This window comes from Curcuma longa, chromosome 4, assembly GCF_044706935.1.
Source record: "Curcuma longa cultivar G26 ecotype Majalengka, Jawa Barat chromosome 4, ITB_CL_G26_1.1, whole genome shotgun sequence".
Classification (NCBI taxonomy): domain Eukaryota; kingdom Viridiplantae; phylum Streptophyta; class Magnoliopsida; order Zingiberales; family Zingiberaceae; genus Curcuma; species Curcuma longa.
The window spans coordinates 20,824,150-20,848,469 of NC_133864.1; the positions used below are offsets into that span (position 1 = coordinate 20,824,150).

The following is a 24,320-nucleotide window of genomic DNA, read 5'->3' on the forward strand; positions in this document are numbered from 1 at the left end:
TCTTCTTAGCCAAACTCCAAGGAATCACGTTTTCTACTTTGCCAGCAGACTTGTGAAAAATCCAAGTCAATAATTCACTGCTGCACTCACAGGTTGCTGTCCGGAGACAATTCCTTAGTATGGATGGTGATTCCAAAGCCAGACTCACAAGAAACTTTGGTCGCCTCTATTAACAAGCTAAGCACACTTGCAGCTCTGCAGGTAGTTTTCAATTTCTTTTACATGAAGCCTTAATTTCTTGCGTGAACTAATCAGTTTCTGTAGAGTCATCAGGGTGGAAGCTTCATCAATTGTGTCGAAACAACTGGGTCACTTCCATTGAAACAGCCGGCGACTGTCCTTGTTCTTTCTTGTCAAGTTCCTCGAGATGTCATGCTCATTGACTAATATAAACACAAGTGACTTTGGAGTAAAAGAAAAGGGTGGCCCTGTCTAATTTATTGATTGGTTGACAGTCTCGAAAGCTGATTATCTTCTCTTATTTCAGAAACGATCTCATCCTTACTTCTGTATGATCAAATCATAATCTTGTGGAAAATATTCTTCTTTAGGTTGTCAGCAATGAATATAAGCATCAGTTCTGGAGAAAGATGAAGGATTTAACATGGGAAATTAAAATTAAATTTTATTTCAAGTAATGATACTACAGTACATCTCCATGCTCCTTTGTCATGGATTTTTTAACTTCATGTTCTTGCTGAGTTAGCTTCCTGTCCCTCGCTACTTCCATCAGAGAGCTCAGTGACACAGCTAGAATCCATGGAGGAGGAGGATAGAGATGGTCCTAGGTTTCTGTTTCTCACCCTCACCAAATCCTTCAAATTAGTATTCTCATTTATGATTCCACCATGTTCATCATCATTCTCCATCTTAGCTGTTCTTTTCCTTCTGAAAATCCGACAGACCACCCAATCGTCTTTCGGAACCACAGAATTCTGCAATTTGATCATCAGAATTTTTCTTCCTCAGCTACTTGTTCAGAAGAAATAGTAAGATTTACAGGGAACTAGAAGCTCACATGAGTGGAGTGATTCCTTTGAGGAACAAGATGGTACTCGTGCATGATCCAGTCAGTTCTAGTCTGCGGCTTTCCGCGGTAGAACACCAAAACCTTCTTCATCCCCACCACCTGGTTGCACCGAGAAGAAGCCATCACCTGCTTCTCCTTCCCTTCTGATTTCCAGTAACCCGATCTCGCAGCGCGGCTCGATCTTCCATGGCTCAAATGTTTAACATCTCTGAGACTGAAAAAGTACTTCACCTCCTTGCATCCTCCTACGGCATTAATCTGAGAATTAAATGCATGAAAAGAGAAACAAAACAAACAAACAAACAAAAAACACTCTTTTTTGTTAGAATTTCTAGAAGAGGAACCAACCAGGAAGGTCCCAGGGATCATAGTTCCTGAGATTGATGATCTCAGGGATGATTGAGGCAGGCAAGGGACAGGAGTTGATCTTCCTCTTCAGGTATTGATCCACGAGTTCTTCATCAGTGGGGCGGAACCTAAACCCAGGGGGCAGCCTTAACACACTGCCAAGCCTCGCAAAAACTGGCTTATCCATACTGAAACCAAAGGAATTAAAATCCTCTCCTCTTTGTGCTTGAATTTCGCACAAAGAAGGATTACCGAAGAGGAGCAGGTGTGCTTCAAAGCAGGGAGAGGTGGAGGAAGTCTTATAGCAAAAGGCGAGCAAGGTGGCGTGATCCAGACTCAAAGGTTTGACGTATTGATACTACTAAGCGATTGAAGAATCTATAGCACTTGGAAATGTCAAAGGGAGAAACGAAGAAACAACAAGGTAAAATCTCAAACTCTTTGATTTGATACTTTTTGAGGGACTTTTCTTCGGTAAATGATGCATACAGATTCACAGTGGTCGTCCAATCTATTCAGCTCTTGTTCTTTTGCTAAAACTAAAGATGAGCTAGTGGGACAAGCAAGAAGAAGGAGAAGGAGGAGAAGGAGAAGAAGAAGAGCAGGACATGTGGGGAAGGCATGTTTGGTAGTCCTCCAAATCCTTGAATGACCTTTAGGGAAGGGAAATGGAGGCAATTTGGGTGGTGGATTGCATGTGGTGGGGATGCAACATGGACCACACCAGTGCACAGAATGGTGCCATTAGGCATTCAAGATCCACGAGCTTAACTGTGCTCCACAGCTTCTTCTTCTGTTCTTGTTGCTTCTTCTACTTCACACCTTTCAGCACTGAATAGCTCAGTTCGTGGAGGTGCCATGCTTCCACAGGGATAAACTGTAACCCACTTCAACATGATGTTGTTTAGCGTGATAAACCTTATGCATCATCATTCGCACCTTCTCTCAATCATTGAGCCATGCCTCTGTTTCTGAAAGTTAGGGTTCCATCTTGCCACAAGGGACTCCTCCACTTTTGGTTTAGTGTAATCTGATCTTGTGGAGATGTCAAATCCCACTCGAAGGAGTAGGATTCTGTCTGTCAGGCTCATGTGCCATGTTTAACACGAGATTTAAGGCAGTGAGGTTCTGATTGATTGGAGCTGCACATATATTTTTTGTTTGTTTTTGTGTTCTTTTCTTATGATTTCGATCAGCTCAGATTTTGGGGAAATGATGTGTGCTCTGCTATAAATCCATCAGTTTGAGTTAATAATTAAGTTATTGTATGATATACGTAGTTGTTGAAGTCATCTTTTATTTTTTTTTTAACTTTGGTAGAGTTTTCTGGTGATTTCGGCAGCAGCAGCGGCACTTTGGCAGTTCTGGATCTGCTCGTTCTAACAGCTTTAGCAGTTTTGGCGGAGCTTAAAGAAGGACAAAGGTCTCTCAATATGGATCGTGTTAATGTTTGCAAGGATGCTCGATCGGATAAGCCTGCTAGATGTCGTCGTTGTCCGAATGCTGATCATGCTTACATTCATTGCCCCAACATTGAATGTCGTTATTGTCACAAAAAGGGTCATGTCCGTCAGAACTGTCCAAAACTGGGTCGCACATCTTCTACAGCTGACTCTTCCTCCTCCATGGTCGCCGTCACAAATGTTTTACAGCCGCCTCAGTCCACTACTCCCACCCTTTTGGATATCCATAAACTGCTCACTCAGGTTTTATCTACCAATCCTTCATTAGCCACCACATCAGGTAACCGACAATGGTTCTTAGATTCTGCTTGTTGCAACCATATGACCTCTAACATTAATCTGCTACATTCTATAAAACCTCTCACCACTTCGCCTCCCATTCACACTGCAAATGGTGCCCCCATGCACATTACACATACTGGTCATGCCACTTCACCATCTCTCCAAGATGTCTACTACATTCTGCATTTAACATTAAACCTTGTTTCTATTGGTCAGTTGGTTGAGCAGGGACTTACTGTTATTTTCACGTCTTCTGGTGTACAGGTTCAGGATTCGCAGACGGGCCAGATTCTTGGGACGGGGCGCAAGACAGGTCGCCTGTTTGAGCTTTGTTCCCTTCAACCTTTTCCTTCTATCTCTGCTGTTGTTTCTCCTTCTTCCATCTATCAGTGGCATCTCAGACTTGGGCATGCTTCATCACATAACCTCCGATCTCTTGCTGCTAAAGGTTTTTTTGGTTCTATTAAATTTGAATCCTTTGATTGTGTGCATTGCAAGCTTGGCAAACAACCAGCACTTTCTTTCTCAAATAATCATTCTATTGCTGATAAACCTTTTTCCCTAGTTCACTCAGATATTTGGGGGCCCTCTCCTGTTGGTACGTTTAAAGGTTATCGATATTTTGTAATCTTTGTTGATGATTATTCCCGATTTACTTGGATTTATTTTTTGAAAAATCGTTCTGAACTTGCCTCTACTTACTCCACTTTTGCAAAAATGATTCAAACACAATTCTCATGTCCTATTAAAACACTCCGCACTGACAATGCTTTGGAATATAATGATTCTACCTTTCTCAATTTTCTTTCTGCCCAGGGCACTGTTGTTCAACGCTCATGTCCTTACACTTCACAACAAAATGGTAGGGTTGAACGTAAACATAGGCACATTCTAGATACTGTTCGTGCCATGCTCCTTTCTGCTTCGTGTCCTGATCGGTTTTGGGGAGAAGCTGCCCTTACTGCTGTCTATACAATTAACCGGATGCCATCTTCTGTACTTCAGGATGTCATTCCTTATGAGAAGCTCTTTGGTCAGCCACCAGATTACTCCATTCTTCGTCCGTTTGGCTGTGTCAGTTTCGTCCACCTTCCCCCACATGAACGAAACAAATTAGAGCCTCAGAATCGTCTGTGTTGTTTGTTGGGATATGGGATAGAACATAAGGGCTATCGTTGTTGGGATCCTGTGTCAAATCGAATTCGTATTTCTCGTCATGTCACCTTTTGGGAACATAAGATGTTCTCATCTGAGTCCAAGTTTACCATTCCTTTCCAGACTGATTCCCCTTTCTTTGTTTTGGATCCATCTCCTTCTACAGGTCCCGAGCTCACACAGATCCCTGTAGATGCTTCCCCGTCACCAACTGATTCCCCTTTCTTTGTTTTGGATCCATCTCCTTCTTCTGCAGGTCCCGAGTGCACACAGATTCCTGTTGACACTGTCGTTGCTTCCCCGTCACCTCAAGCTGACTCATCTGCGTCTCCTGAACAAGTATCTCAAGTCCCTGCTGCCACTGGTCGACGTTCAACCCGTGTAAGTCGTCCTCCTTCTCATCTCCTTGATTACCATTGTTTCTCTGCCATTCTATCTAACCATGAGCCTAGGACTTTTCGTGAGACAAACTGTGATCCATTGTGGCGTGAGGCTATGTCTGAGGAACTGCAGGCTCTTGAGAAGACTGGGACTTGGGATATCGTTGATCTACCACCTGGCAAGAAACCTATTAACTGCAAATGGGTTTACAAGATCAAAACAAATTCTGATGGATCTGTTGAGCGTTACAAAGCTCGTCTCGTGGCTAGAGGTTTCTTACAGGAGTACGACATTGACTATGAAGAGACATTTGCTCCTGTTGCCCGTTTGACTTCTCTACGTTGTCTTTTGGCTATTGCTGCTGCTCGTCGATGGTCTCTTCACCAGTTGGATGTGAAGAATGCTTTTCTTCATGGAGACCTTTCTGAGGAGGTTTATATGAGTCCGCCGCCGGGTTCAGACATTTCGGGGAAGGTATGTAAGCTACGTCGTGCTCTTTATGGTCTGAAGCAGGCACCACGAGCTTGGTTCGCCAAGTTCAGCTCAGCACTTATTCAGTATGGGTTTACTGTCTCTCCCTATGACTCTGCTTTATTTATTCGTCGCTCCTCATCCGGGATTATTATTCTATTATTATATGTTGATGATATGGTGATCACTGGAGACGATGCCTCTGGAATATCTGATTTGCAGACCTATCTTCATCAGCATTTTGATATGAAGAGTCTTGGTAAGCTGCGTTACTTTCTAGGTCTTGAGATTTCCGACACGGCAGATGGTATCTATTTGTCCCAGGCAAAGTATGCTTCTGACCTCATCTCCCGTGCTGGCCTGACTGACAGTAAGACTGTCTCGACTCCACTTGAGGCAGACTGTCGTCTCACTCCTCTCGATGGTGCCCCTCTTAAGGACCCCACGCTCTATCGCCAGTTAGTGGGCTCCCTGATATATCTGACAGTCACTCGTCCTGACATAGCTCATGCAGTTCACATCGTTAGTCAGTTTATGACTAGTCCCTGTACAGCTCATCACTCTGCTGTATTACGTATTCTCCGCTATGTTAAGGGCACTCTCCTACATGGTCTTCACTTCTCTGCTGATTCATCATTAGTACTCACTGGTTATTCTGATGCTGATTGGGCAGGCGATCCCACTGACCGACGCTCCATCACTGGTTATTGTTTCTTCTTGGGTGATTCCCTTGTTTCTTGGCGAAGCAAGAAACAGACTGTCGTTTCTCGTTCCAGCGCTGAGTCAGAGTATCGTGCGCTTGCTGATTCTACTTCTGAGCTTCTTTGGATTCGACGACTTATCTCTGATCTTGGCATTTCTCAACCACCTGCCATCGATCTTCATTGTGATAGTCAGAGTGTCATTCATATTTCTAGAAATGATGTGTTTCATGAGCGCACTAAGCACATCGAGATTGATTGTCATTTTGTACGGCAGCATGTTAGTGCTGGCACTGTGCAGTTGCGGTCCGTGTCTACTGAACATCAAATTGCAGATATCTTCACCAAGTCTCTCTTGCCGGGTCGCTTCTATGTGTTATTGAGCAAACTCAAGCTGATCTCTACTCTACCACCTTGAGTTTGAGGGGGGTGTTAGAATATTAATATAATATATATTAATATTATTATGTAAACCGGTCTATATGACTCGGTATTATGTTACCCGGTCTATGTGACCCGGTCTAAGAAATATTGCCTATATATATGCCTATAACCTGTATTATTTCATGAATTCAATTAATAGAAAATTATTCCGACAATTGGCTACATTATAATAAATATAAATCATAATTATTACAATAAGTTATTCAACATCCGTGCATATGTTATAATTGCTATTAAATATAATTGTTGCAATGTTATAGTAGTTTGAAAATGATATCATTCGAATCCTGACGAAGTCAGGTAATATCCTCCTTGTCTGTACTTTCTCGATTTACCTTCTCACAGTTGATCGTAGGACCGACCGTGTGGAACCGCTAAGGTGGCGGATCCACCTTTTTTGCAGAAGAGAAAATGATATCATTTGTGTATATATATTATAACAGTCTTATTTAATCATTATTATAATATATTATTGATCATAGATGAATGAAAAGACCTTAAATAAAAAATAAAAAGTGGTAATCGGCGCTTATATTTTTGGTATATTATGGAAGAAGGTTAGGCGCGAAAAAAAAATTACAATCTTACTAATTTGACCAGAATAATTATGATTTAGAATTTTACAATAAATCTTTATCCATCGAAATCAATTATAAAATTTATCCTAACTTCTACATTATTTTTACCATCCTTACACTTATGGGTTGCAATGATCCGGATGATAGAATCATACGATCCACAAGCACTAAATCGATCCGGGATCAAATGTTATAGTGGAATCGAAACATGATTATTGGAATCGTACATAATCGATGAAATCAATGCGATCTTTGATGGATGATGACTGTTAGTGGCGGCTACAAAGATTCACAAGTGAGAGAGCAATGAGGATGAACAAGTATGTGAGGGAGCAATGACATAACTAAATATATTTTATTAAACCCTAATCGAATTATTTATTAAAATATATATATATATATATATATATATTTAAATTTTAAAATTTATAAATAAATTATATTTATTTATTTTATATATTATATTATATTATTATTAATATCATTAATAATATTATTATTAATTTAATTTAATTTATTTGAGAATTTTAATTAAATATTAAATTAATTTAGTCTTTTTAATGAATTTGATAACTTCATGACTATATGTAAGGAGGTAAATTGTGAAGTTACAGTTAACCACAATAAGGAAGGACATTATCTCTGTTGGTGGAAGATGCACTAAGATCTTGTCTAGAGTTTCGATATTTGACAATACACCTAAGTCTGGTCAGTTTGACCAAGGGGTTGATCCAAATAGGACTTGATGTTTGGATGTGTGGAAGTGAGTGCAGTCTAGTCAGATGACTAGCGAGAAGTTCTAGTCGATTAGACCAGGCAGTGGAAGTCCTAATCTGGATGATCGGGCAAGGGAAGTCCTGGTAAGTGAAGTTAGGCAAGAGAAAGTCCTAGTTGTAGGCTAGGCAAAGGGAAAGTCCTGGTTTGAAGTATTAGGCGGAAGTCTTGGCATAGTCGAAGCACTATGTGAAGTTTGGGCTGGTCTGGAGGACCGAGTCGCAATAGAAGTCTAGGCTGGTCTGGGTGACCGAGTCGTAGCAGAAGTCTGGGCTGATCTGGATGACCGAGTCGCAGCAGAAGTCTGGGTTTGGTTAGAAAGAACCGAACCGCAACACAAATCCTAGGGGCTGAGGACAGAGCCGAGCAAAAGTCCAACAAGTCAGGAGAACTTGGTTGGCAAACATAAATTCTCCTAAGTGGAGTGGGTAAGGGGCGCGTTCCCGGAGTGGAACAGAAGGCGTCAGACTAACCTAGGATTTCGGTAGAAATCCGAAGTTAAACCCACAAGGTAAGGCTTAGGATTGTTTGTATATTTTTATGTTTGTCTTGTAGGAACCAGGAGATGGAAGCAAGATGGAGAAAATATAAGTGAAGCAAACAAAGTAAAGCCAAACCAACCAGTCCAGAGGATCCAGTCAACTGGAAATGGAAAAACCAGTCGATTGAAGGGCCAGTCAACTGAACTTGTAAACTCCAGTCGACTGGAAAGTGGATAAACGAGCGGGAAGAAGTTCTATCTGTTGGGTTGCAAGGGTGCAAACATAGTCCCACATCTAAAACACATGGGAAAGATCATGAGTTTAAAAGGATGGAAAGTATCTCCATTGGAATGAGACCTTTTGGGTAGAGTCCAAGAGCAAAAACCATGAGGGCTTAGGCCCAAAGTGGACAATATCATGCCATTGTGGGGATACAGACATCCTTTTGGACCCAACACTATCTGACACATCGACTGAAGTCGACTTAGATGGGGAGTTGAGTCAACTCGACTTAGATGGGGAGTTGAGTCAACTCATGACCAATATAAAAGAAGATGAACGTGCACAATCAAGCCATTCATTCCAAAAAGTTCCCCTCTCCGCCTAGTGCTATTTTTGAACGCGAACGAGACCAAACACGTGCAACTGAAGAAGATCCAGGAGGAGCGATTGGTGCTCAGGACCTCTCAGATCGGGCTGCATAGTTTGGTTATATTTTTATTGCATTTACTTTTCGTTCGTTTATTTATCTTCTTTATTATTGACTGTAAGATGGATTTTTCCGCCTCCGAACAAGGTTTGGAAAGGAGACTAATAGTGGACAGACGCCTTCTCGTGCATAGACCTTGGGCGTACTAACCCTGGGGGATTAGGAACCAAATAAATCCCGCGTGTTCCCTGTTTTGTATTCTAATCATTTCCGCTGCCAAGTTTTACAGAAATGAACAATTTTACACGAACTTCTAACGCGCTATTCACCCCCCTCTAGCGCGTACAAAATCCTACAATCTCAACTTATCGAATAAATCTGTTTTATCATAACCAACTCAACTAAATTATATTTACACTTCTTCGATTCAAGCAACCTGTTCTATCCTACTCAATTAAGTATCCAAAAAAATTTGTCATTAACTGATTCTTTTTTCACTTGTTTTTGAATAAATGACAAAATATCTATAAAAAAAAATTATTACATGAATCCAGCAATTATCGGATAGTCATCATCATCGTTGCACAATAAATATTCCAATTTATTATTTTGGAAAGTTGAAATGATTTCATCGTCTTTTCCTGTTGTATCTTTTCCTTTTCCTTTTCCTTTTCCTAATCTTTGGATCGAATGCTTCTGCTGGAACCCTAACCCTAGCGATCGAGCTCCTTGCGGGATTTCTCTTACAAAGTCGGATTTTTTTCCCCCGTCCATTTGCTTTGGCTTAACGGTCTCACACTGTCACTGTCCTTGATCGATTCCGCGGCGAAAGGTTTGTTTTCTCCTCGTCGCTTGATTTTGTGGAGTTCGTCTTTGGTCGATGGGTTTTATAATCGTTGTCGTGGATGGTTTCTTCTTGTGGGTGTTAGATCGGAGAGAGCAAATGCCGGAAGAAGATCTGGTCGAGCTCAAGTTCCGGCTATATGATGGATCGGACATCGGTCCTGTTCGCTACTCTTCTTCCTCCACTGTCGCCATGCTCAAAGAAAGGATAATCTCCGAGTGGCCGCGAGGTAGGAGTCTTGCTTTCTTTGTCTAACATTCTGATCAAATTAATATGTGTTTTTTCTTCTTTCTTTATAATTTAAGATGAGTGGAAGCCTTTTGTTTTCATTTTCGTTCTTAGTTCTTAAATCTTTTGATGTCAAAATCCTATTTTGGTAGATTCGATGTTCGCTCTCTCCACAACAATTCAACTTTGACAACATTTTTTTTGGATTTATAGTACTCCTTATAACGTTGTGGATCAAAGTGGACTATAACTTGTTTAACATTGTTACTTGTCTACCATGCAGCTAGTTGTGAGCCATAAGAATGACCTTTCTTATTAGTAAAATTTCAATTGTTTTCTCAAATTTGTATGAGCGAACAACCAAGAACCCTACCTCAGAACTCATATGATCTTGGAATTCAGGCATTAGAACGTTGTTTCAAACACCATGAAGTTGTGAAGTCTCAAGAGGAATGACTAAGACTTAGATCCTAGTGAGATTTGATGTTCGGTGTCTCCACAAAAATTCAGCTTTGACAACATTTTTTTTTGATTTATAGTACTCCTTATAACATTGTGGATCAAAGTGGACTATAACTTGTTTAACATTGTTAGTTGTCTACCATGCAACTAGTTGTGAGCCATAAGAATGACCTTTCTTATTAGTAAAATTTCAATTGTTTTCTCAAATTTGTATGAGCGATCAACCGAGAACCCTGCCTCAGAACTCATATGATCTTGGAATTCAGGCATTAGAACGTTGTTTCAAACACCATGAAGTTGTGAAGTCTCAAGAGGAATGACTAAGAGTTAGATCCTAGTGAGATTTGATGTTTGGTGTCTCCACAAAAATTCAGCTTTGACAACATTTTTTTTTGATTTATAGTACTCCTTATAACGTTGTGGATCAAAGTGGACTATAACTTGTTTAACATTGTTAGTTGTCTACCATGCAACTAGTTGTGAGCCATAAGAATGACCTTTCTTATTAGTAAAATTTCAATTGTTTTCTCAAATTTGTATGAGCGATCAACCGAGAACCCGGCCTCAGAACTCAAATGATCTTGGAATTCAGGCATTAGAACGTTGTTTCAAACACCAGGAAGTTGTGAAGTCTCAAGAGGAATGACTTAGAGTTAGATCCTAGTGAGATTTACCAATTTTACTTGTTATTGTATCTTTTAACCCCTTGTTAGTTTTTTGCACGGCTCTGTATCACCTAATTTGAAGCTTTTTAAGCAGTATACCTTGAAGCTCTGCCCTTGCTTGCTTTGCTTCTAGTTGTAGTGCTCTAACTGTACATTTCAATATTTTATAGTACCCACTTCAGCACTTGTTTTCCTTCAATATGTGTTATATTTTCTTTTTTTAGAATGTTTTTTCTGACACATTTTCCCAATCTATGCCTAGTTAGTTCCTGTCTTTAATCGTTATCATAGTGTATTGGCATTTCTTCTTTTTGTTTGATCCACATTATGATCTTTGTCAGCGACTTCACTATCTAGTATCCATGGTGGTTAGCAAATGGTGTTGAATCTAGGACTGTAATGGATATTCTTGATAATGACTTTTTTCTTCTAGATATTAGTTAGTGTCGATTGTGGATGTCATTCCAGATGTCTCATGATAGAACCTTGCTGCAGCTTATTGTCGTACAGTTTGTTGGATGCCCATTTGTTCTTTTGACATTGTAGTCATTGGTGTTGATCTTTCCTTGCTAGGCAGAAGAAATCTCTTGATCTATCAGCAGGACGTAGAAACTACTGATTGTTTTACTTTGTTATTAAGTCATTTACTATGAAAGATTTTCTCCTTAATGGAAATGACCATATCTTATTAAGTGAGTTTTTTTGGTGTTACCGATGTCGAATGATCTTGGAACCAAAGAAGCAAACACATCATATAAGATGCTTTAACCTAAATATTATCAAAATAAAAGTGGCACTGTATGAATGACATGCAAGTAGTTGAAAATTTTATAGTGGTTTATTTCAGATGATCACTGGGAGGAAGTGTTTGGAGACAAGAAATATGATACATGTTTTTTTTTTTCTTTTGCTTTTGATGGTTTTAAATGTTAGCCTCTTGTTGTTGCCTAGCACAATCTTATAAGTTAGCTTTGCGTTGTTGTTTTTTGTAGACAAGAAAATGGTACCAAAAGTTGCTAATGATGTCAAACTGATAAATGCTGGCAAAGTATTAGAGAATGGCACAACGATTGGCCAGTGTCGATCACCTTTTGGTGAGCTCCCAGCAGGAGTTATTACGATGCATGTCATTGTGCAACCTACATTGACTAAAACAAAAACAGGTAAGCTGGAAATGTTCATGTGGGCCTATGGGCAGTCTTTATTTTTTTAAGCATATCTCCACGTTTGAATAGATTTATCATCCCTAAAATTCCATTTCCTTCGATGCATTTAGTAACTTTAAACTGGAAAAAAGTGGGCAGATTCTAGTCCTACTGTGATCTGAAAATCTTACTTCTGCATCTTATCTTGATTTGTCATTGTTAGTCGGTTACCTAAATTCCAATCCATGGGCTCTTGTTAACATTCTGATCTCAATTGATAGCGAGCATGTGACACTATGGTTAAGTTGCAATAATATAAGACGATCTACTTGCAGAACTAAATTGTATTATATTAACAGAAAAGAATTGGTAGGCTTACTTCTATTAACCTTAGCGAACGATATGTTGATAGATACCATCAAGAAAAATCTCCGGTAAACCTTAAGGAAAAATGAATGTCCGCGAGCTAATAGTATAATGTTTATTGACAACGTGTATTGGTAGAGTAATGATATGCTTCCTCATAACTACTTGCTAGCAATCTTTAAATATAACTAAGTTCTCACTCGATGATTCTTCTTCTTATTTTCAAACATGTTGCTTCTTATTCAATTCACTTTTTGTAACACCTCCAGAAAAGAAGGTCGAAGAGTTGCCAAGGATGACTTGCTCTTGCTCTTGTTCTATATTGTAGAGCGATTGACTAGGCGATTGTTCTCTCCTTCAGCGAGTGTGATCTGCCATGTCGTTTGATGGCGGTAAGTGAAAATCGGCTGACATATCGAGTTGTTTCGTTACCAGAGATGTCATCCTGTTTGTGTTTTTGCTGAAATTCGAATTCTGAGATGGTGATATCCTTTGTTGTTAGTCTTGAATCTGGTACCTGGCATGGGAAGAGAATGCCTTGTAGCCTTCACTTATACACTACAATTTTCTTAAACATTCTGTATAAGTTAATTGCCTTCACTTATACACTACAATTTTCTTAAACATTCTGTATAATTTGTTTGCGTTAATTGCAAATTGATATGATGATGTTGATGCTGTCTCAGTCTATATCCGATCGAAGACTATCGGTCGATGCGTCGACGAGTGGCGCGTCGATCGGGCCTAGTCCGGCGATCGACGGTGGTCGGATGGCGGCGCGATAAGCGGCACAATATATGCTGGACGGATGGATTTGTATCACAAATATATATATATATATAGTTATAAAATTTTAAATTTTTATATAATATTGCTCCTTTCTTTTTCTTCGTTTGCAAACTAATCCAATCCATATTCTAATAAACTAAGTAATCGGAGGCCCAACTTCGTCATCTTCCGGTATGCTTATTGAGAGCCCATTATAGGCCCATTATTCGATGCCGAGCATAAAGCACGCCTTCGGCAAAGCTCGACCCCCATGCTTCTGCGTTTGTTACAATTTATCTCTTCCGTGCCAGGCGGGCGTTTGCTGGTCTGCCTCCGGTCTCCAATGTCTTCGGCGCCGCCCGTTTTCGGCGCCGCCCGTTTTTCCAAGAAAAAGCCCGCTGCACCATTTCGCCTCGCGCGGAGCTGAAGGTTTGACGATATCGATCGATGAGAGATTTTCCCTGCTCTGGTTCTTAAAATTTTGAATTTTTGACGCCGTTTCCCTATTTCTCCCCAAGTCTCGTTGCTATTTGTTCCTGGCTCCTACACTTTGAAGTGAAATGTAGTTATTCTGCTTTCTGGGATGGGATTTTTGGAAGTCGAGCTGCAAGCTAAGGTCACCACTAAAGTATACTTTGACATACGCATTGGCGATCCGGTGGGGAAGGATGTGGGGAGGATTGTGATTAGGGCTGTTCGGTGATGATGTCCCACAGACGGCTGAAAACTTTCGTGCTCTTTGCACACGTTACCTTCATCCTCTGAAATCTCTTTTCCTTTTTATTTGCTTGGTTTGACAGTATATGCATTTTGCTGTTGCGCATTGATCAGGCGAGAAGGGCCTCGGGTTCAAGGGATCTTCATTTCATCGTGTGATCAAGAATTTCATGATTCATGGAGGAGACTTCGACGTAAGCTGGATAACTGGTGCGTGCTGCTGCTGTGTGATTGGGATGTGTAAATAGTAAAAGTAATCTCATGTGTTTTATACTTTATATAAAGAAAGAATATATTACACAAACGGATTGAAAATTTGAAATGGAAAGCTTTCTTTGACCAACAAAAGGTGCAGCACTATTAGATAATATTTGTTCATATCATATTATTGAAAGAACTTCAACTGTTCAACAAGTCATACCAAACATACAAGGCTTATGTGAAGATAAATAATAAATATCCAGGAACTTGTAAGAACAATCTCAAGGTTAAATAATAATAAAAACCTTTGACATATTTGTCAGTCTTATACATGTTACATGACCCAATATGTTTACGTAAGTAAAATTAAGTTACCGATAGTAGCAGATATATCTGCGGTAATATATGATGTCTTTTTATAACTTCTATCTTGATATTAAATACTATATTAATTGAAGTCAGAGAATGAATTGGTTCTATTGTCAATGAATTTTTACAGCAGAAAGTTTGTCAAGTATACCTCATGCCTCCTGTATCATCCTGTTCAACTGTGCTCTTGATGCTCAGTATCACATAATCTTGGAGTCTTCTTATATGCTCAAATGATAGCACTTTTGTATAAGATTTACTTAGGAAGTACCTAGCAAGTTGCTCAGTAAGGAAGCTAATATTTTCTTTTTAGTTGGTTATTGATGTCTTTATTGTTAAATACTTTATGGGTATTTTAAAGTTTGCAGAGCAACAATTCAGATGAAAGATCAATTTTACATGGGAATCATTTAGTAGATCAAACCATTTCTTTATCACAACTTTCTAATAGAGATCTATCACCGTCTTCTTGAAAAAAATGGGTTAGCCATTAAGAGTCATTTTTGGATGGTAATTGTTATGTGGATGCACATGAGGTAAAATGTTTATAGAAAATTGTATTATTTAATTTCAGGGAACTGGTGGTAGAACTATTTATGGATGCACATTTAAAGATGAAAACTTCAAGTCTAAGTTGAACATTATGAGACATTTATCATAACTGTATTATATGGATAAAAGATGCTTATATTTACTCGAGAATTGCCAGTGGTTCATGTGGGACCAGGAGTGGTTAGTATGGCAAATGCAGGACCTAACACTAACGGAAGTCAGTTCTTCAATGCCGAACCTTTTTTTTTTTTTACCGTATTTTACATATTGAGAGGGGAGTCGATAGATGGTGGGAAGAGGACAAAATGTTGTTTCCCCCTCTTTTTAGTTTTTTCCTGTCTTTAATATCATTACAATAAATTAGGGGTTTGGTTCTTTTGTTTAGAAGCCTGTTTGGAGTTTGAAGTCTGTGAATGATGAGGGCAGGACAAAGCTTGTTTTGTTCTCTCACTCTGTTGTGGGAGAAAAAAGGACCTAGTGTTTTTACTTGTTTCCAGCGCTTAATATCATTACTTTTTATTTATAGCTCATGTGCATAACTCGTCTACATAATCTAGAGAACAGTCTGACAGTGATGAAAAAAATAGTTTCTACAAAATGTTCATTTGTCCATAAAATTTGATGATGAAACTGAACTCTTCTATAGAATCTTTTAATTTTCCTTCCAAGTCTTCTTTTCTTTTAACTACTGAAGATATCTCAAAATTTAGTGCAAGGCTGGATGTTGTTTGTTGTTACTGCAAATACACACCTGCTCGAAACATCTCCAGAAGGAGCTTCATCAAAATACATTTGAAAAGAACCTTCCGATGTGGAGAAGTTGATGGGCGCTATAAAACCTGCCACTGTTTTTTGCCTTTTTTTAAAAAGTTTATGGAACCCTTTTGTTACTAAAACCACCATATATCATGATGTCTTTTAATTGAATACTCATGAAAATTCCACTCTAAAATATTGTTAGTATGATTAGTGATTACTGGATGAGTGAGGCTTCTTGAAATAGAGGTGAGGTAGTTTAATTTTCCTAATCTCATAGACATCAAACTGGCTAGAGGCGAATCCTCACTGGCCTGTGTTTTCTTTATCTTGTTGGCGTGGTAATAGCATAATTATCATGGTTAACCTGGTTAACCTTCAGCAACTCAAAAGAAACATATGGTAGGAGCTCTTTTGAAAACAATGCCTGTTAGGATGATCCAATAGATTGCTGTACCATTTGTCAGACATTGTCATTGTTCTCATAAACATGGTCACTCTACATTTGTTTACTGATTGCCCCAAAATTATAGCCGGACTGTCCGAACCCACTGCAACATCTTATACGCAAGCGCATTCAATAATACAGCCTACTCCATGCTGATAAAAGTCAATAAGTTTAACCTTTGCGTTAGTAGTCTTTCTTGCTCTGGTGCATTGTTTTTCGACCTTTGCATGTTGCCTTTCAACATCTGAAATTAAAGTCTTCTGCTTATCTTGGAATTAGTCCCTTTAGCATGTTATATCAGTAGGTTCTTTAAAACATTTTTTCCTAGATGCATTACAGTATCTCATTCATAGAACTATTTCCCTGAACTTGATTACTGACTCTGTTATTTTTGTCCCCGCCACCATGCCTTTAAAATTGAAATTTTTAAATGTGGGTTACTCTAGAAGACTTAATGCACCACTGAGCTAAGTATTCGAATGCTCAACATCATTGCCATTCTGGAGAAAAGAAAACAAATTTCTACAGAAAATATAATTCTTAACCTTTTACAAAAAAATGTGATTACCTTACAGTGCCATTTGTTATAGCCAGTGTAGCTAATTAAGATACAACTCTGTATAAACTGCTTTTTTTTTTTTGGTGCAGACACCATGGTTGGACCAGAGGCATGTTGTTTTTGGCCAAGTTCTTGATGGTATGGACGTGGTGAAGTTGATTGAGTTTCAGCAGACGGACCGTGGAGATCGGCCAAAGAAGAGGGTTGTCATCAGTGACAGTGGTGAGCTTCCAGTGGTCTAAACAAGTTTTTTTTTCTGACTAAAAGGATCATCTGCCATTCGTCTCTCCAATTTTCTAGTTTTCATTCTGCCCTGATGAACATCTGAATAGTGAATTGATTGCTTGATGCTTGCATTCCAGGCTTTAGTTTGATCTGTATGAACTACAGAAATGAGAAGAGAAACATTTCCATCAAACTGACATTCAAGGCCAAATAGGTAATCTAAGATTTTATTGTGAAAAGGCAAAGACACCAAGTCTTTCACTACTACATGTCTTTTTCACTTGTGTGGATAGTATTGCTATGGTGAAGCCTAGCTTTCGCGGGACCAAGCGAGGGGCTTCTCCATGCGTTCCATCCACTAAGAGAGTGAAAGGAAGCTTCATGTAAGGAGACAACTCATCATGGGGGATGGAATTTTAAATCAAAGCTAATGATCCTGTTCAGGTTAGTGTTTTCGGAGGCACTTGCCAAGTTCACAGATTTCTTATTCAATCTTTAGTCGGATTTGTTCTCGAGTGGGTGCTCCACGTTCAATTATAAGAAAGGCTATGCAGGTACCTAATTGGATTTGAGCTTTAAGAATGCGTGTCTCCACTTTTCTAAGGATGATGATGTTACGTTAAGCACTGTCTAGTGATAATTAGTGAGCATTTCTTTATTGATTTCTTGACTGCTAGACTTGATGGTTGTTGGAGCATATCACCTTTGTTTAACTGGCTGCAAACCTTTAAGGGGTGTGGATGATTGGGGAGAAAGGTAGATTATATAAATGGTGAATATAAGCACCAATTCTCATCTAAACTTTGTGTCGAATTTGTGTAACCGATCGTATCAATTGGACTAAGTGGGTATTGAGTCAGCTAGATCTAGATCGAGGAGGCAAATTGATTGAATTAGATGGTCATTTAAACAAATCCAACAAGTTAATTGTATTATAGCCAACTCAAGCCAACTCATTCTCTCATTACAATGCATTTAGCAGTACAATTAACAAACCTGGGAAAATGGGAAAAGGATGATCATGTGTCTCACTTCATTAAATTGCGTAACGTATTAATCAAACTCAACTCCAACATTTAGCACGCGACCTGTCGCCAATGTTTGGAGGCACAACACCAAACTATATATATTAATATCTATTTTGGCTTTGCCAAAGGTGAACTTGGTCAAAAAGAGTTTCAGCCATTAGCAATTTAAAGTTCTCTGAATATCGACCACAGTATAAGTTGTTTACATCAGGACTAATTGCTTGTTCTGATATCTACAGATTGAGAACAGCAATGATCATTAATTAGACGAAAACTAAACCAAGTGACAGGCAAAGTGCCACCTAACCTAATAAATTAGAAGAAACAACAGAGCTTCACAAACTAGAATAGTGATCTGTACCTAATTAAAGTAGATGACAAACAAAGTAGCTAAGTTTAAATAATAAGCTAAACAAACACATGACTTGCTAATTTTTTTTATTTTTTATATTTCTCAGAAGCACTCATGTGTCGACTTATCGTTTCCTCCCACATCAAGAGCCTACAAAAAGCTCAGAGACTCGTCTGCTCCAAAGCATCCGAAACTTGAGAAATGGCGAAGAGTCTAGTAGTTTGCATCATAGCAGTTATTCTGGCTGTCTCTGCAGGCAATGGAATGGGAATCAGAGTTGAGAAGGGCAGCCAAACAAGCACTGGACTGAAGAGTGCCTACAAGCGTGTACAGATTGCTTCTGCTACTTTAGTTGCACAGCAGCATGGTGACAGCCAGTATGTGATTCCAATGGAGAGGTCTGTTCCTTCAGGGCCAAACCAAATGGAGCCTGTCCATGGAGTTGCACAGGTTCAGCCTCTTCATGATACTGCAGCAGAGAAACTGCATGAGCCGCCATCAGGCGCTAGGCGATGAAGTCAGCAAGAAAGGCATCAGTGATGATGTTAGTAGTTATTTCAGCTTTTGATTGTAGCAGCAGATTGCTAGAATCTAGCTTTGTGTGGAAGATGCAGTTTCACTAGTATATGCTTAAGATGTTGGATGGTATTAATATGCTTTCTACTCCATGCTTTTGAGAGTGTAGCTACTACTTTTAGCTTGAAAAGATGCAAGTGTGGCAACTTGTTATGGAAGTGTGTAATTTCTGCACTATGTTTATGAATAGTCCAGCAATCTTTCATGAACTAAGAGTAGATTCTTGATCTTTAATGAGTGCAGAGACTAGTAGCACAAGTGCTGAAGATATGACCCCTATTCGAACATAGTAATGCACAGTGAAAAGAATATTTTTCTGAGAACAAGATACAATAGTTTGTTAGCTGGAAATCTTCACAATCAATGCCCACTTACATTCTTAACTAGGAAATCAGAAAAATGGGCATATATAACAAAACAAAAGAAATATAAACTATTGTTCTAACAGCTATGAGATTAAAGGATGTCATTGCACCTTTATATTGAAAATAAAACAGATAACATGGAAATGGCAGGATGATGCAAGTCTAACTTTTCATAGTGGATCATTACATGGTGAAGAATATTCGTTGTCAATCATTGAGAAAAATTAGTACAACCAACTCTGATTGGGCATTAAGAAAAAACAAAGAATTTGCACTTGGATTACTTTAAGAATGTTTTCCACATGCATCAACCATTGAACTGTTTTTGGATGGTATGTTGAATTCGGATTTGTTTGTGCAGATGTTACTGAAAGAAACAAAAAATACAGCCCAGTGTTTCATCTTACACAATGAGTAAATAAAATTATGTTAAAAATTGCTGGCTAAGGCGAAAAATTAGAGTGCGTCACTAAGAAATGCATGGAAATATGGAATATGCGAAGATAAAAGGAAACAGATGGAACAGGTATCCTAAGATTTTCACAAGCAGTCATTAGCTGATACTGTTATGTTAAACAGCAATCACTTTTGAAGAAATAATATGCTTGACCTTCAAGGGTGAAATTTAATTTAACAACAGAAAACAGATGGAGCAGGTCTCCTAGGATTTTCACAAGCAATCAATTAGCTGACACTGTTATGTTAAAACAGCAAATAATATGATTGGCCTTCAAGGGTGAAATTAAGTTTTAACATTAGAACACCGTCAGCCCCGAAATCAAGAGCTACCACAAGAAAACTCCAAATGGAGAAAAAGTTAATGATTAGATATACCAATAGCCATTGTCAAGCAAGATATGTGAGCAACTCATCTACCCTGACATTCCTAGTCCAAGCCATCATAAAAAAGAGATGATGAGGAGCTTAAAAGATCAATGAGGCTTCAGTCTTTAGAAAACAACCACTATGTTTGAGTCACACATTTTTTTCTATTCTTTCCACGACGAGCAGTAAATTTTTGATTCTGAAGGTTGGTCGTCACAGATTCAGAATCACTTACCTGATTGTCGTTCATTCAATTCCATACTCACATCTTCCATTACTTCAGTAATAACCTGAAGAAGTTCAACAGGTGTTGCTGCAGGGTCCAATTCAAGACAGCCCTTCAAAGCAGTATGAGCTTCTTCACCTGTTAGCATATAAGAAGGAACCTGATGTGAGAAACGGAACATTTCTTCTCTTGCTATCCGCTTAACCTTGATTGGATCCATATGTCTATGGAACACTGCTTTGAAACCAGCAACTTTCACCAAAGGCATGACAGTAACACCATATTCTTCTTGATACTCATCAAGTACTTCCACCATGTCATATTTGTATATCACATCATCAGGTGTGAGCTCATTCCAATCTACAGACCAATTTTTGTATAAGGCCCAGATTTCACCTTTACAGGGAAGAATTCTAATTACTCCTCTGGGGCCCTTCTCCCATCTGACTCTATGGGAGAATATATTAACTGTGTCACTTATACGATATCTGCCTACCCTGAAATCTCCACATGTTTTTGCATATCCAGAGGCTACCCAGCTAATTGGTCCTAGTTCATGGTTGGACTTAGAGGTAAGAAAACTCATGCGAATTCTGAATGGTCTACGAGACAGAACTTTCTGAACCATGGCATATAGTCGAGGCATACCATCTTCACTGTCATATGTAGCCCACACCTGGTCTCCTTCAAAAGTCCTTTCCAAGCGATCCTTATCAAAGTCGTAGAAATCAGGATCAGGTACATCAATTGATACAGGCCTAGGGATTTTCTCACATAAGTTTGCATCATGGTCGCTGGTTGATTCCTTCATACCAGAATTATATAGAAGTGTTTGCCCACCATTATTTTTGTGCGCTTCAGCTGTTTCTTGACCAGTTTTCTGCTTTAATTGGTTCTTTCCTTTCAACCTTTTTGTTTTAGATAACTTCCATTCTTTTAACTTGATACAAACTGCCATCTTAGCCTTCTCTATCAATATATCCCGGATATTAACTTGTGAGAACTCCCTGAAAGAATCATGTCTAGCGACGATCTTAGATCTAGGAAGGTTAAAAGCAGCACTAATTTTCTGATCAATGCAAGCGGACAAATTTTCTGATGCACCTCTTCCATGATAATTAATGCTTTCATCAGCCTTGTTTCTCTTCTTTTCTGGTCTGCCAACATTAATAATAGGCTGCTCTTGTCCAGTAGCATAACTTCCAGAACCATTAGCTGAGCTATTGTGGACATGTACATCTGTCTGGAAAGACTCTTCCCTTCGAGCTGCTGCTTGTGCCTTTTCATACTTTCTTCTCATCTTTTCATATTTCTTGTGGTTTCCGTAAGCAGTGTGAAATGAAGAATCTGTTGTACCAGTAGTCACACTTGATCCGGCAAAAGTGCTCCAATGAAAGTTTTGATGATTATAAGACTCAAAATTTGCAGCATGCTGGAATTCCAATGTTCCCGTCCTGTGAAATGTGGAGGTACTGGATTCAGAACTATATCCATTCTTACCAGTGTAGTTATGGTTTGAATTTTGCTGGTGCCGCTTGGTTGGCCAATGAAGAGAAGAATCTGCTGCATTACCAGGAATTCCAATTTCAAACGCCATGAAGGCTTGGTGACAATTTGGACAGAGGAGATTGTGATTAAGGTATATCCTGAGGTATTCATACTGCATCCTGCATCGACTGCATGATGTCCAAAATGTGTTCAGATTAACAGGATGAGCTTGAGGGGCAGCAGATGGAGCAGCAGTTTTGCTCTTGCGAGCCCTTTTGCTAGATGTTGTGGTGTTGGAAAATGAGTACAAACCATTTGCTGTATTTTTGACAGAATTACCATCATGCAGTCGAGAAGATTTGTTACAAAAGCCATTGTCATTTCTCATCTGATCAAATGTCATTTTCTTGTCCTTATCAGACAACACACTCCAAGCCTGTGAAATTAGTTTGAAAGCACCTTCAGCCCCTATAGACTTGTTTTTGTCAGGGTGGAGCTGTAGTGACAAATTCTTGTATTGTTTCTTCAGTGTCTCTTCGTCTGTTGAGCCATTTGCAGATAGAATTGCATACCAGTCGTTCTCTCCATTAATCTTCTTTTCCGCTGCAAGATAAACATCCATAGTCGAAATCATTTGGTGTATGCCTTCAAGTGATGGAAAGAGGTTTTGCGCCTTCAAAGCTGACTTCTTTGCGCCTTTGATGTCATTAGCACTGAATTTCTTTTCTGCAATTTCTTTTGCTTTAAGGGCCTCCTCTCTATTACAATCCATACCACAATCTTTCTACACCTACTCTATGAATGATCTTGATTAAAAAAAGAAAAATTCAAAACACAATGTAAAATTCTTAGTACACTTGTACCAACGCCAACATGAAAATTCATCTTCTTCTGCAAAATGATCGAACATTATCAATGAAAAAGAAAAGAGAGAAAATGAGAGAGAGGTTTCTAAAAATACTGTACAAAAAAAAAAAAAAAAAAGAATAGGTAGCACATACTCCGAACCATAGAACACTAGATCTAGTAACAGAAACCTCAGGAAGACAGCTCAAGCACATTTCAGCTAAGCACATCACAGCTAAAACGAACTAGCATTATTACTGATAAACAAGCAAACTGAAGTTAAAAAAAAAAAAACTTTTTACTGAGTCTCTGGTTAAAAACTAAAAATTTCCCAGATCCTGAGGCTTCCTCGAAAGAAGTCGATGAGCAGCCGAAACACTAACAAGTGAAGATTCAAAGATCAGCAGTGCTTCTCGAGCACGAATTAGCAAACAGTGGAAACGAATTTCCATCCAGTTTCCAACCCAGAAACCCTAGGTGTTCTGATCCCCATCACAGAGCAAATTTGCTAGTAAACAAAAACAAAAAACAAAAAAAAAAAGAGCGGAAAATAAAACAGAGGATCAAACCGAAGAAGAGCCCCGAAATTAAGGGAAGGAGAGATCACCAATTTGAGAGAAGATCCACGTAATTGAAGGAATTGATAGATAGATCCGAGCGAGCGGACGCCAAAATTTCCTCCCAAATTCTCCTTAAAAATTAAGGCGAAGTTTGAGCTCCTTTAGTCAAAACAATATTTCCTAAATACCAAAATACTTAATGCAGGAAAAATACAGAAAAAGGGAAAAAAAAAAAGTTCACAAGCCCTGCATAACTCTAACCTAACTTTATTATTTATTCTATTCTTCTAACCCTAACCAGGGTTAATCTTTTACCACAGTGTGATGATTTATTCTTTTCTTTCAGTTAATTATTATAAAAATTTAAAAACACACACACACACACATAATTAGACAAAGCTTCACACACAATACACTTTTTTTTATATTATATATCCTTGTTAATTTAGCTGTATTTCATGTATTTTATTTTATAGCTTTCTGTGAATACACAATGCATCAAGATTCGTAATTCTTAAAAATGATTGATATATAACCTTCGGATCGGATCGAGTGGTTAGGATTTTTAACCTTATTTACTTACAAGAACCACTCGAAAGCATTTGGAGGCTTCTGATCAGCGGACCCACATCATTGCTTGCTCACTCTTTCTCACCCTAAACATCATTTTCTATCTTAAAAGGAAATTATATTTATTGATTTATTATTATTATTATTATTATTATTATGGCGATGCCGACCGACCGAGTTCATAATTTTGCTGGTGAAATAGCTAGCAGTGCAGTGCATACCATGTGACCTTTTGCATGGCTAAGTGCTTGCTGTGTTTACTGTATACTACTTGCTATACTGATTGAGATAACAACAGAGGCATATCGATCAATATGATTGTGTCTAACGCCTATTCATACTGTAATACATCGTCTCTGATTCGAGAAAAGCAGTCCAAAGTATGCAGCAACTTCACTAAACTGAAACTGAAACTGAATAT

General features: G+C 38.8%; 4 protein-coding genes and 1 long non-coding RNA gene across 7 annotated transcripts; 3 read left to right on the forward strand and 2 right to left on the reverse strand.

Moving 5' to 3' along the window:
* Positions 1-608: 608 nt before the first annotated feature.
* On the reverse strand, positions 609-1,900 carry LOC141826886 (NAC domain-containing protein 83-like). The gene is made up of 3 exons (XM_074714206.1): positions 1,379-1,900; positions 1,019-1,275; positions 609-935 (listed from the first exon to the last, which is right to left on the reverse strand). The coding sequence occupies exons 1-3, from the start codon at positions 1,563-1,565 to the stop codon at positions 687-689; spliced, it is 693 nt and encodes a 230-aa protein (XP_074570307.1). The 5' UTR covers positions 1,566-1,900; the 3' UTR covers positions 609-686.
* Positions 1,901-9,396: 7,496 nt separating this feature from the next.
* On the forward strand, positions 9,397-13,007 carry LOC141828137 (membrane-anchored ubiquitin-fold protein 4-like). 2 transcript variants are annotated; one of them, XR_012601743.1, is made up of 5 exons: positions 9,397-9,590; positions 9,688-9,831; positions 11,950-12,120; positions 12,738-12,859; positions 12,931-13,007. XR_012601743.1 is itself a non-coding variant. In XM_074715507.1 (4 exons), exons 2-4 carry the CDS (start codon positions 9,702-9,704, stop codon positions 12,794-12,796), a joined length of 360 nt encoding a protein of 119 aa, XP_074571608.1. In that variant the 5' UTR covers positions 9,397-9,590; positions 9,688-9,701; the 3' UTR covers positions 12,797-13,007. The 2 variants fall into 2 exon arrangements, 1 of the variants encoding a protein (XP_074571608.1); XM_074715507.1 differs by having other exon boundaries at positions 12,738-13,007.
* A 754-nt stretch (positions 13,008-13,761) lies between these two features.
* LOC141828136 (photosynthetic NDH subunit of lumenal location 5, chloroplastic-like) lies at positions 13,762-17,080 on the forward strand. The gene is given in 6 exon segments (XM_074715506.1): positions 13,762-13,924; positions 13,926-13,983; positions 14,068-14,147; positions 15,098-15,152; positions 15,233-15,304; positions 16,914-17,080. Coding segments are annotated over 6 exon segments (537 nt in total). The 5' UTR covers positions 13,762-13,819.
* Positions 17,081-17,301: 221 nt separating this feature from the next.
* LOC141828138 (uncharacterized) lies at positions 17,302-19,232 on the forward strand. The gene is made up of 2 exons (XR_012601744.1): positions 17,302-17,507; positions 18,550-19,232. It is a non-coding gene; the product is annotated as an uncharacterized LOC141828138 (long non-coding RNA).
* Positions 18,834-23,504, reverse strand: LOC141828135 (uncharacterized). Of its 2 annotated transcripts, none has more exons than XR_012601742.1 (2): positions 23,377-23,497; positions 18,834-18,912 (listed from the first exon to the last, which is right to left on the reverse strand). XR_012601742.1 is itself a non-coding variant. In XM_074715505.1 (2 exons), the coding sequence occupies exon 2, from the start codon at positions 22,693-22,695 to the stop codon at positions 20,437-20,439; it is 2,259 nt and encodes a 752-aa protein (XP_074571606.1). In that variant the 5' UTR covers positions 22,696-22,814; positions 23,377-23,504; the 3' UTR covers positions 20,105-20,436. The 2 variants fall into 2 exon arrangements, 1 of the variants encoding a protein (XP_074571606.1); XM_074715505.1 differs by lacking the exon at positions 18,834-18,912 and adding an exon at positions 20,105-22,814 and having other exon boundaries at positions 23,377-23,504.
* Between the last annotated feature and the right edge of the window lie 816 nt (positions 23,505-24,320).

Excerpts from the sequence above, each read along its gene's own strand:
- LOC141826886 (XM_074714206.1), bottom strand. The coding sequence starts at position 1,565 with ATGGATAAGCCAGTTTTTGCGAGGCTTGGCAGTGTGTTAAGGCTGCCC. Across the intron at positions 1,276-1,378 it reads TGATCCCTGGGACCTTCCTG|GAGGATGCAAGGAGGTGAAG; the intron begins GTTGGTTCCTCT and ends TTAATGCCGTAG. Across the intron at positions 936-1,018 it reads AAAGGAATCACTCCACTCAT|AATTCTGTGGTTCCGAAAGA; the intron begins GTGAGCTTCTAG and ends ATCAAATTGCAG.
- LOC141828135 (XM_074715505.1), bottom strand. The coding sequence starts at position 22,695 with ATGGATTGTAATAGAGAGGAGGCCCTTAAAGCAAAAGAAATTGCAGAA.
- LOC141828137 (XM_074715507.1), top strand. The coding sequence starts at position 9,702 with ATGCCGGAAGAAGATCTGGTCGAGCTCAAGTTCCGGCTATATGATGGA. Across the intron at positions 9,832-11,949 it reads AATCTCCGAGTGGCCGCGAG|ACAAGAAAATGGTACCAAAA; the intron begins GTAGGAGTCTTG and ends TGTTTTTTGTAG. Across the intron at positions 12,121-12,737 it reads ATTGACTAAAACAAAAACAG|AAAAGAAGGTCGAAGAGTTG; the intron begins GTAAGCTGGAAA and ends TAACACCTCCAG.